Source organism: Poecilia formosa, unplaced genomic scaffold, assembly GCF_000485575.1.
Source record: "Poecilia formosa unplaced genomic scaffold, Poecilia_formosa-5.1.2 Scaffold18, whole genome shotgun sequence".
Lineage (NCBI taxonomy): Eukaryota > Metazoa > Chordata > Actinopteri > Cyprinodontiformes > Poeciliidae > Poecilia > Poecilia formosa.
This window is the reverse complement of record NW_006799957.1, coordinates 3687343-3699574: the sequence shown is the minus strand read 5'-3', so window position 1 is coordinate 3699574 and position 12232 is coordinate 3687343. Positions and strand designations below refer to the sequence as shown.

The window sequence follows — 12232 nt, the reverse complement described above, 5'->3', positions numbered from 1 at the left end:
TTCAGAATTTCTTTCTGTACTGATGTTTGAATCGTACTTTTCGCAGAAGGAAGAAGGATTGCATAAATCTCTAGATGTTTTGCCCATCGCGAGGTGCTCTTTTTGTTGATATTTTGGAGCTGCGTGCTTGTTTCTTTTTTTTGCTTTGTTTTTGCTTTCAGCGCTAGGATCTTTTTTGAAGTTGCCTAAAAAAAGAGAGAAAAAAAGATGTTGACACTTCAAGCATTTACAAAAAAATAAAAAATAAAATAAATACAAATCTATGAACTCCTAAATTTTGCAACATGGAAAATTGCAGCCTGGTAACTGAAAAAAAAAACTAAACACCAACATTAACTTGTCTAATCTGTGCAAAAGATTGCAACAAACAGAAAAAAACACTTTAATGTAGCCAAAATCATGAAGGTTAAATGCCATTCATGAGTATCATTGATCATATACTCTCTTGATGCATGGTCAACTGTTTTATGCATTCTTATTTTTTTTTTATTGTTTTTTTACAGAACAAATCCTTAAAACTACAAAGATTACAGTTTGCTTTATTGGACTGCTGCTTGGCAGCAGCGTATTAACTTCACTCCATTGATCCTGTTGGATATTTTGGATTTTATGATTTAAAAATGTTTTAAAAAGTCCCACAAGTACAAAGCTGACACAAGATAAAATGTTTGACTCTGCTTATTTCCATGCCGGCTGGGAGATTAATTACCCAAGAGTTTGCATTTTCATTGCACGCTTTTGAAAGACTGGCTTTAAAAAAAATGGCTATTTACTCTTGATGGCAGAACAGCAGCATTATTCCAGTGCATCTCAATTAATCAAAATACAACTGAATTGTTCATTTATCTTTGTGATTCAATTTAAAAAGAGAAGCTCACATATTTCAAAGCTTCATGACAAGCAGTTAAACATTTTAAGATGCTGCACTGATTTGGTTCATTATGACTTACCTATCTCAAAAACTTAGAATATTGCACATGACTAATGTAAAGGTATTTTTATTGCAGTAATGTTATATTTTGGACCTAATGAAAGTCTGTTGACTTGACAGTTGTCCTATAGATAGTCATTGACAACCCACTCAGTCCAACTTGTCTTGTAAAGTGAAAAGCTGCTGCAATATGTCAGGATATTTCAAAGCACTTCATGCTTACATCTGCTGGCAAGATTTATGGAAATGCTGATTTCCTTTTTCACAAGGACATCTCCCTGCTGTACCATGTGCCAGACATACCAATGCCTGGTTTATGATCACGGTATCATTGTGCTTGAATAGCCTGACCTAAACTGCACACCGAAAATACTGGGGTATTTGAAAAACAAAGACAAGAAAAATCACCTCCATTCCCATCACAGTGATGCAGAAGTTGGTGAAAAAGAGGTTTTGAAGAAAAGTACAGAGACTCTACAGCAAACATTAGCTTTTGCGTAGGCCAGTTACCTATGTAAGACAGACATTTCAGTTGGAAATGATTAACTGAATAAATAACATTTTAACTCAGCATCATGCACCTTAAGATGTTTTAATGTGGGCTAGTCTGAGCTTTTAGGCTGACTGCATCAAATCACATGGTACATACAGATCCACTTTCCAGTTACTTTAGGCTATACAACTATCATTAGAAGCAAAACATTCAATAAAAGCAAGCAGCAGTGTGAACTTGGTCCACTGATATTGGTTGCAACGAAAGAAAACATCTTGTTCCTCGCTTGTTGTTTTTATCAGATGCTCATCTCTTTTGTCTGCTAGATTAATCTACCTATGGGTATTAATGAAGTCACTCTGAAGTATTTAAGATATATTTTAGCAACGCTTCAAAATGTCAGCTCAAAGAAAAATGACAATATGCCTGAAAACGCATTCTGACTCTTAAAGCTTGCACAATTTCTTTCCTGTAAAACGAGAAAGTCAACATGCATGCAGAGAAATGGGAGTACAGCTACCATTAGAGCAGCTGTGCTTTTCTGTGAAACTGATTGGTTCAAGTATCCTGAGAAAATAATGTTTAACCAGAGAAATGAGATAGATTTGCCTATATATGTTGTTCCCTGAAGGAACCGTGTCGGGACCTGATGGCTTTAATAATTCCCATGGAAGGAGTAAGTGAGAACCAAGCTTTGATATACACATATGTTTTCACCAAAGAATCCTTGAGAGTCTCACTTTTCTCAGATCTCACATCTTCTGAACATTCTGACAATAAAACCAGGATTTTCCACACCAAGAAATATAAAAAGATACTTTGGTTGAAGCCTGTCTGGGTCACAGCAGCGGAATCTTCTAAGGTCTGGCAAATCAAATACGACCTCAAGACAAACTAGAGTAGCTTTCTTGGCACACCTAATATTTGACATCAGATAGAAGCATGGTTTTTCCAGGGCTGAAGCTTACCCTCAATTTAAGGTAACCTTCAGTACCAGGAGAGATTTATAATTCTTAAAATTGAACATATTTGAATGTTTTATGTGATTTTTTTTTATTTGATGGGACACAAAGAATATGAGGTTAAAGAGTAAAGGCAATAATAAATAACTGATAATTAATAGATTTATGACCTTAAATTATAAGTAGTACTGCCATGTAATCTATAGTCATAGCTAAGATGGAAGAGAGCACAAGGATCTTAATGTATAAATGATGTGGCCCTTCCCAGGTTCTAAATTTATTTTCATCTAAAGTCTACAAATGAACACACTACTGATTCTAAAATGGCATTATGTGTTGAACACGAAGAAAACAAAAAGGTCTTTGATATACATCGTTTAGAGCAGTGTTTCTCAAGTCTGGTCTGCATGTTTTAGATGTTCTCTGATATGCCTGATTCAGCCGATTGCTGTTCAGCAAACACCTGTCAATTGAAATCACCTGGGCTGAAGCAAAGAAACACCTAAAACATGCAGGGTAGTGAACCCAGAGGACCACGGTTGGGAAACACTAGTGTGTAAAAGGAGTGTTGGGGAGGGAAGTTACCTTTACTCTACGTGCAATATACAGGAAGGACTCTGTGTACAACAGCCAGAATATCTAAACTTACTTATCAGTTTATCTATTAACCTAGTATTTGCAGTGGTAGCATCAGAATGATTCATGCTTTCAAGACCTGTGCCATTTACACATATATTTTGTAATGAATTTCCCCTCTGAGGTACAAAAAATGGCATTTTTATTCTGTTCTACTCTCACTTGGACATGAAAAATTATTTTTTTTACACATTAATAAACATTAGCGAATACAAAGGTGCACAGAGGAACACTCTTTTGGGCCAAGTAGTTATGTAAGTTAAGTATTTTAAATTCTATTTCAGGGAGTAAATTGGTTACAGTGACTAAAACTACAATTTTTGCTAGAATAAGTACCTAATGTGAGCTACAAGGTGTAGCTCCTGAAGCTCCGACTACAGACAGAAGACAGATTAAGGGCTGTTCTTAATAGATGGATTGAGGTCAACAACCAGTGGCACTACCAAACGTGCCACTGTGTAGCCCATATGATGCCAGTTAGCACACTTGATATACAAAAACATTGTAGCCTTCAGTACATGATGCAGCTGTGGCATGTCATTTTTACTTGAAACAGTTCTAAAGTAACAGCTTGAAAGGGAGGATGCATCAGTGTGTCAAAATGTCTTTTTCTTGCCTAAACCTCCAACCTAAGTGGGACAGGTGTAGCTGCAAAACAAACAAGGTTAAAAAAAAGTATGCCAACTCTTAATGTGGTTAATGCATATTGTACATATATATTTGGTGTGAAACTGTATATACAAGTAAATATATGTTTTGCTAACTTTTCCATAAAAGTCATGTGGTTTTGTTTACTATAAGTAAACAAAAGTTTTGTTAACTTCTCACAATCAGCTAAATGCCATAAGGGCTACAATACTAGTATTCACATATGAGTGGACTAGATGACTGAAAATGCAATTCCACATTTCATATCCATCATGTAGGATCCCTTTTACAAATACATAGTACGTTTTTCTTTCTTGGTGCAAACAATGTCCCTATTGCATCATAAAGGTAGCGGCTGCTTTGTAGATTGTCGACTAAAACAGCGCCCCTAGTGGAATAAATGTCACGCGACCCTCACACTTTGAATATATTCAAAGTCTGAGGGCTAAGTCTAAGTCATATATGACTAAAATGGAAATAATCTTCAGTAATTCAGAAGTCTTGAAGGAAAACTTAATTGTACTAAGGGGAATCTAGTTCTTGAAAAGATGTGCTTTAAAATAATTCTACCTAACTATACAGCAGAAGTTAAAAATATCCCCATCTGGTGTTTAGACCATTCTAAAGTTAAACACTCTTTCAGATACTCTAACTAGTATCAGAATAATCCAGGATAGTTTTCCTTTTAAAAGACTAACATTTCATTTACTTTTAATAAATGGTGTTTAGATCATTCTGTAGGATTAATTTCATTCGGGATACTTGAAATCCTCATTCTGATTTGGAAATACTATGTAAAATTGGGTAGCCTTAAAGCTCAGAGTTCATTTTAAAAAACGTGGTTGACCGAAACGAAAACAAGAAAAACAAGAACAGCCACACAAATTGCGACATGTCATGTAGTCTCCAGATTACATGTCACCATTTGGTTTTACTTGGGAACATCAGATAATTTTAGACTGTGACTTACAAGACATAATGACAAGCGGAAATGCGTGAGGTATGCCCCGCTCCCCTTTAGATCGGCTCTGTCTGACGACCGACCTGCCGTGGATTGCAACATCGAAGCTCCGCCCCTCCGGGTTGACGCCACCGCGGGAGGAAACAACGAAACCAAACAAACCCGGAGTCAGTCGGAGCCCCAGAGTCCAGCTGAAAGTTCTGGAGAACCAGCATCAGGGTCAGCTGAAAGCGGCGGGAGATAAACTAGACCGACTCTATTCGGCTTTCTGCTGATAAAGCGGCAGGACTGCCTTTGAACGCCCCTTTTCGGAAATAACAACAAAGACTCAACAAGTTTCATTTTTAATTACACTGCAATTTTTTTTATTGGAATTCTCCGACGATAAATGATCTTCATTTATTTAACTTCATCCGCAATATAAAACTCAGCGACCACCAGCTGACGGACCAACGACAGGTTGCGCAACTGAAACGACAGGAAGGCGCAAAGACGTCACCTCCAGTTCTCCCAGTGTCATAGTGACTGGTCCCAGTCGGAATTCAGCTTGAAGAGATTAGGAGCGCTTTTCAGATATTTGTTTAGCAACTCTACTGCGCGGACAAGTGACCAAAACCATCTTCAGAGTGATTTTACTGAGCTGACCAGCAGTCCGCACCTGAAGTCATTCCAAAGGTAAGAAACTGACCTGAGACCAGCAGAACTGCTGCTGGTGGCATGGAAATGTATTTAAATATTCAGCCTGAAGTGAACATTAGTGCTGAAAATGCAATGTCAGATATTAAATATTAGGTCATTTTCTCTGAGTTGTTTATATGCGAGTAACAAAAGCACCTTTTCAGAAATAGTTTTCTTGTTTAGATTTAAATTCAACTGAACTGAATCCAAGTCAGAACCAAAATAAAACAAAAACAATTCTCTTCAACTTTTTAAATTCAACTCAGCATGCACTTTTCTACTGTTATTTTTTCCAGCTATATTAAGAAAGAAAAGTGATACTGGCTGTTATTTAATAAATCAATCCATAAGTGTAGCTTGATTTAAAGGAATACAAAACACAAGAGTCTAAAGATGCATATATAGTCACACACCATTTGCAGTGATATTAAAGCTGATTCCTTGCACTGCACATCGGAAACAATGCTCAGATGACTCCTAAGCCAGGATTGAATGCATCCATTATGTACAGCCGTTGACTTTCAAAAACCAAATTAAAAAAACTGTTAACCTAAATGTCACTTTTTTATATATATTTTTGTGCTGTTTTATTTAAAATAGAAAAATAAATAACGTATCAGTTTGCCTCCTTGTCAAACCTCAAACCAGCACACATTTTCTTGGCTGTTTTTGTTTTTGCTGCTTATTTTAGCGGAAGTGTGAGAAAACACTGAGTCTATATTTGAAATATTTGTTTATGTTTTGATTTGAATTCTTAAAGGGCTGTGAAATATGAGGAACATATGAAATTTTAACACTGTTGCTAAAAGTTGTATTGTCGATATTGACTAGGATTACGCCACATGCTTCTGACTCATTTCTTTCCTTATCATGACACACTGTCCCCACCACTCTGTCTCAGTTTTAGCATCTTAGCCACAAAAGATATACATCAAATGAGGGCAATAAGGGCAGTTAAAACCAGTTCACCTTGCCAGAAAAATATGACTACGCAGAAATGTAAAAATTTAAACAAATATCCAAATAGATGTTTGTGATTGCAATATTGCACATGCCAACAATGCCGATTTTGCTTCAATATATTGTGCGCCTCTGCTTTCTTTCCTTGGATGAAGTGAAGCAGCAGATTTCTAGTTTAAAATAGTTTGTTTTTACAGTAAGGGAATGTAACTGGTCTGTGGAATATGTCTTCTTAAATAAGATCTTCCAGAACATTATAACAGGTTATTTCCTTGGATTGTTCATTCTGTCAGCAAATGTATGAGTATGGTGCTTGGAATGAATCTCGCCTAAGTATTTTTAGTTGCAGAGTCTTTTTGTATTTTCTGTGGCATTTCATGATTTTTATTGAATAGTGGTGTTTTTTTATTATTTAATTAGGCAGTGAAGACTGTACAAGAGCAAGGATTGAGATAAACAAGAGAAAAGTTGTTTAGAAATACTCACAGTTCTTGGTGTGCTTTTTGTGCATTTTTTCACAAAAATGCTTGTCTAAGTCATGTTTTAATTACACTGGAAACCCATTTATGAGGGAGCAACTTTTATAGTCTCCACCACAATGAATTAAATGCCAAATGAGAGGTTACATGGTGCAAAGTTTCTGCCTGTGGGTTTTGCTTTCTGAATAACTCAGCAGTCAGATCTCTGGAGATTTCTCCATCGCTTTTATTTTGAGCTACAGTTTCACAATCAAATGTGTCAAACAAGGCCAGATTTGCTGTGTGTATATGTGTGTGTGTGTGTGTGTGTGTGTGGGTGGGTGGATGACGTTGCCGCAGTGACATTGTGACTCAGGGTGTTTCAGCAGGAGTGAAAGCAGTGTTGCCCCACAGCCGGTTTCCACCAAGTATCACCAAGGTGACCACAAGTTATGAGAAACTTACTCACACACACCCACACAAACACACACACCCTAGCGGTGCATGCATGTAGGTGTTGACTGTATTTAAAGCCTTTTTAAACTATAAACTGTTTTGCTCTGATGCAACGATCTGAAAGCTGTGGTGCCTGTCAGCTTACAGGAAGTTGCATCAGGAGAGCCTATAGACCCGACCGTGTAACATGTAAGCAGCAGGGATGCAGAACACAGTTAGATGTGATACTAATACATTATTTTTACTTTATGTGAAAATGTCACTGTAGAGGTTTTGGTGGAAGAATCAGTGAGAGTCAGTTTCCCCTGTAGAGGGCACTGTTGTGCAACAGGGAGCAGCTTTACTGTAAATTTAAATAAAAATATGTTCGTTAGAATAAGTTAACCAAGTGCTTTATTCAACACAGGTGAATTAAATATAATATGTCACTAAATAGCATTTTCACACATGTGTATCCATCATTTGTCCAAAAAAAACAAACAAAAAAAACAGACAAGATGTATATTTGGGGCGCAGGTGAGGATAAGAATCAGCCTAATAATAACCAAAAATATTCATTCAAATGTGTTTTGTCTCAAGTGATTTATGAGAAAATAATTATACTTGATTTCATTAAGCTGAAAAAATAGTTTTGTGTCCATTTAAGACACAAAACTATGTGTCTGAAATGCATGTTGCATGTTTCAAATGCAATATGCATTTGAAATTTGACACATGAACCAGTGTTGATTTTAGCGCTTTGTTAGAAGCATGCCGTTTCACCTCCTGTTTCTGTAAGAAAAAAATTGACACAATAGTGTTATATCAATAATAATAATATTATTATTGTGAGATCATTTACATTTTTCAATATGTAACTATTTATTGGATGGTTTCTGACGCTGGTTGATTTAGTCAGTTTCTTGTATTCCAATAGAAGCTTTAAGCTTATTTTAGCATTTTAAAACTATATCGTGATCTTTTTTAATCCATTCTACATTTTTATAGCGAATGTGTAAAATATAGTAGGTGATTTGATTGTAGTTAATCTAAAAGAAAAAAAAAATCATATTCCATGAAAATTCTGAAATCTTTCAAAGTGTGCACATTGGATTTTTGATCAAAACTGCTGATTGCTGCCTGCATGTCTTTTGATTTGAATTAGTCAATATTTGGCCACAACATTCCAAAATAAAAATTCAAAAAAGGCAGTTTGCACCGATATTACAAATTTTTCCATGCATTCCACATTTCTATTGAGAATATATTAATTATATTTTGCACATTGCACATCAGGTTTTTGTTGAAGAGGACAACGACTCAAAAATACCAGCATGAAAATTAATGTTTGTTATTAGAAGTTAATAGTAAATCTCATGTCTCTTGTCTTCACCAGTAAAAACTGAGGATGGGTGTGGCAACAACCAGAAGTCAGCTGTGTCTGAAGAGGCTGCTGGCTGAGCCTCAGGAAAACTTACCGAAATGCAAGCTCGCCCGTCTGGAGACATCCCATTCTGCCAGTGGCCTATCTTCGTACCTCACACCAACAATCCCCGCACCCAAGTCCAGCCCAAGCCAGCCCTCGTCCAGAGTGGGACCGTACCTCCTGTTTGTAAGCTGTGAGAGGGAGGAAACCTATAGGGCCGTGCACACAAGCACACAAAAGCAGTACACCTGTCAGGTAAGACGGAGTAACACTAATAACGCTGCTAGTGGTGGCAATATGACGAAATTCTCCAAAACACATCTGGTGGTAATTTTTAGTACTTCAATTAACGGTGTGTCCTGGTTACAGGTTCTCCCTCTGCAGGGTTTCCAGGAACGGTTGGCAGCCTACGAGCGCATCGGTAAACACGACAACATCTGCCATCTGCAAGATGTGGTGGTCGGTCAAGACAACCTGTACGTCTTCCTGCCCGATCACCATGGAGACATGCACGCATACGTGCGCCGCAGGAAGCGCCTGGACGAGGAAGAGGCGGGGCGTCTGTTTGCTCAGATGCTGAATGCGGTGGTGCACTGCCACAATAAAGGAGTCATCCTGAGGGACCTGAAACTACGACGGTTCGTCTTTATGGACCAATACAGGTAGGTTACAGTCCCAGGTGGCATAGCTCATACCATGATTGTTCTGCATCCTACATAAAAAAACAACAACAAAAAAAAAACAGAGAACTTTAGTTAATATTTGTTTTGTTTTGTTTTTTTTGCAGGACTCGTCTCGCCCTGCTCGGCCTTAACGACAGTGTAGTCCTCCACGGTAACCCTGATAACGACTTCCTCAGAGACAGACACGGCTGTCCCGCCTACGTTGGCCCCGAGCTGCTCAACAACGGAAATGGCTCCTACTCGGGTCGCGCTGCAGACATATGGAGCCTGGGCGTGTCTCTGTACACCATGCTGATTGGACGATACCCTTTTCAGGACACGCAGCCAGCTGCGCTTTTCGCTAAGATCCGGCGTGGGGTGTTCAGCCTGCCCAGTGGCTTGTCGCCACAGGCAAAGTGTCTGATTAGCTGCATGCTGAGGAAGGTGCCTGCCGAGAGACTGAAGGCATCCGAACTGCTGATGCATCCGTGGCTGACCACCAATCCCTGTGTGCAACACCACAATGTGCACAAGACGCATCACAACCAAAATACAATGCAGAACAAACAGATGGAAGACGACCAAGTGGTGCCAACATGGACTGAGAAACAATAAAATGTTTATAGGCTATACCTTCATGTGTGAATTTGTAATAACGCACTGCCTGGCCACAAGTCAAACAGTAACTCACCACTTGGATGTGGTTCCATTTTAAACATTTGAGCATTAGTAAATTTTGTTACATTGCATAGAGTTGCATTATTTATAATTAGATTTTTTTTTTTAACCAACATGATGAAAGACTGAAGGCTGGGAATTTTTTTTCTTGGCGAATCCCACAATCTCTTCCACAATTTGGGCCTGATGAATTGCAGCATTGTGGCTGTGAGATATGCTTGTGCCATTTGAAAGAAACTGTGTTTGATGGAAAAAGTTTATTTTAGTTTATTCAGTTACTCAGTTGATCTTTTTAAAGAACTCCAACTACACGAGAAATCCCATTGCTTATTAGATCAGTTTTTAGCACAGAAAAACTATATTTATTTTCACGAACTAGATTTCCCAAATTTGTACATTTTCTCAGGTTACAATCACTCAAGATATCTTTCAGGTCCTAAAAAGTTTTTCTGTTTTTTTTGGATTTCACAGTTCCTAATCTATTTTTTCCAGTGTTCTTCCTTGATGTTTAAATTGTCTTGACCAATAATTTGATCCTTCTGGAATAACTATAGGATATTCTTCAGTATGTCAGTACACGTCTGCCTGCTGGCGAGTTCCAAAACTTGCTTATACATTATTTCACAATAACATTTTTTCAAACATTTTCTTTGTTAAACTGAACTGTTCTTCATTTGCGGCCAGGCAGTCGACAATCAGTTTGCAACCAAAACCAGATTCCAACTTCAAGGTTGAAACATTTCTCTAAAAATGTTCTTGCATCTCACAGTGAAAAGTCATTTTGTTTTTTTGTTGTTTTTTTTTTTACAAACATGAAGTGATAAACACTACCAATGGTATGATCCTGGATTACTTGAACCTTAGGTGCCTTCGTCTGTTTCTAGTTGTGTCTCAGCTTTCGCCCCGCCTCTTTGAGATAAAGTGGTCTCATATCAACATTCATCTAAAGAATTAGAATGTTTTGTTTTCTAACCATCTATACTGCAGCTACTCTCCCATAGTTTTAACATACAAGGGGTGTTCAGGCACACCAATGCTGTGTGGGAACTTTTCCTTTATGTAACTCAGTTTTGAAGTAGCAGACCTTTTAAGTCTGGAAAATGAGAAATTTGACTCAACACACAAAAGAAAAACATTGTTTCTTTTGCAAATACTTAAAAATGAGCTTCGTCATTTACTGATGTAGAGATGCTAGTTAAATGTGTTGGAGAAAAACACCTGAAAATACCACAAAATTTAAATCTGAGTCTCTGAAGGAGGCGGCGCCTCAAGAGGCAGAACTTCTTTCAAGTGTTTACATTTATAAATCCTGTTGAGGATGGTTCACTGTTTTAAAGAGTGTGTTGCTGAGCAGAAAGATTAATTCAACTTAAATGTGTCTTTAGTTTTCAGACAATCAATGTTTTTATTTTGTTTTATCCAGTTAAAACTAAATAAGCTGAATTTGGTAATTAGCAAAAATTCTGCTTTAGTTGCACAAAAAATACTTTGGGTATTGAGTGAAAAAAAATGTTTTTTGATCAGAATTAATGTGAACAAAATGTAACTAAAACATTATTTTCTTAAAGTTGCAGCAGTATAAAACATCTATTTTTGGGCATTTTATAGTGCAGATTGCATTAAAAACCTGGAGTAGATTAGCCACTTAATCACATTTCAGGACAATGAGGATATATTTTGAGCACTTGACTTACAATAAGGAAAAAAAAAATACTATGACGCTGATTTTGAAATAATTGAAATAATTTCCTAATTTGCCGTCCTCCTGTAAGTGATGAAGAAAATCACTACCCAACAAGCTTTACGCCTGCTAACAGGATGCCTTTTGTTTTAGCGTACAGTGCAATTTCTTTCTGTTTTCAGTTGTGAGAGAATAAATAAAGGCTGTTTAAAGTTGTTCTGGTCTCAAAACGGGTCTTTTTCTGAATATTTTGGGCTACAATTTCCATTCAACATTGGTTTTCGGGCTGGATACTCAACTACACAGCCCAGGTAAAATAATCTTGCTATTTGCTCAATGATACTCTAAAAAAAACAGCTCGTCAAAAAGCCACAATAATAAAATGCAGAGTTTGAGGCTGATCCAACCTGGAATAGATATAAAACTGAGTCCACTGATCCAGTCATCGGGGTCTAGTGTTGCTAAAGATGATGTTTTGGTTGATTTTTTTTTCATGATGGTTTAAAACTTCATATATACAAGTGATATGAATAAATGTGTTTTTTCTCAATTTGGCAGATAAAACATCTTTTGGCATCAAGATTACAATTATGTATTTTCTACAAACATTTTTAGCAGAGGAA

General features: G+C 37.2%; 1 protein-coding gene across 1 annotated transcript; it reads left to right on the top strand.

The window, feature by feature from the left end:
* Window positions 1-4742: 4742 nt before the first annotated feature.
* On the top strand, window positions 4743-11825 carry LOC103134677 (tribbles homolog 2-like). Its single transcript, XM_007547046.2, has 4 exons — window positions 4743-5306; window positions 8559-8843; window positions 8958-9250; window positions 9376-11825. The coding sequence occupies exons 2-4, from the start codon at window positions 8571-8573 to the stop codon at window positions 9863-9865; spliced, it is 1056 nt and encodes a 351-aa protein (XP_007547108.1). The 5' UTR covers window positions 4743-5306; window positions 8559-8570; the 3' UTR covers window positions 9866-11825.
* The last annotated feature ends 407 nt before the right edge of the window (window positions 11826-12232 follow it).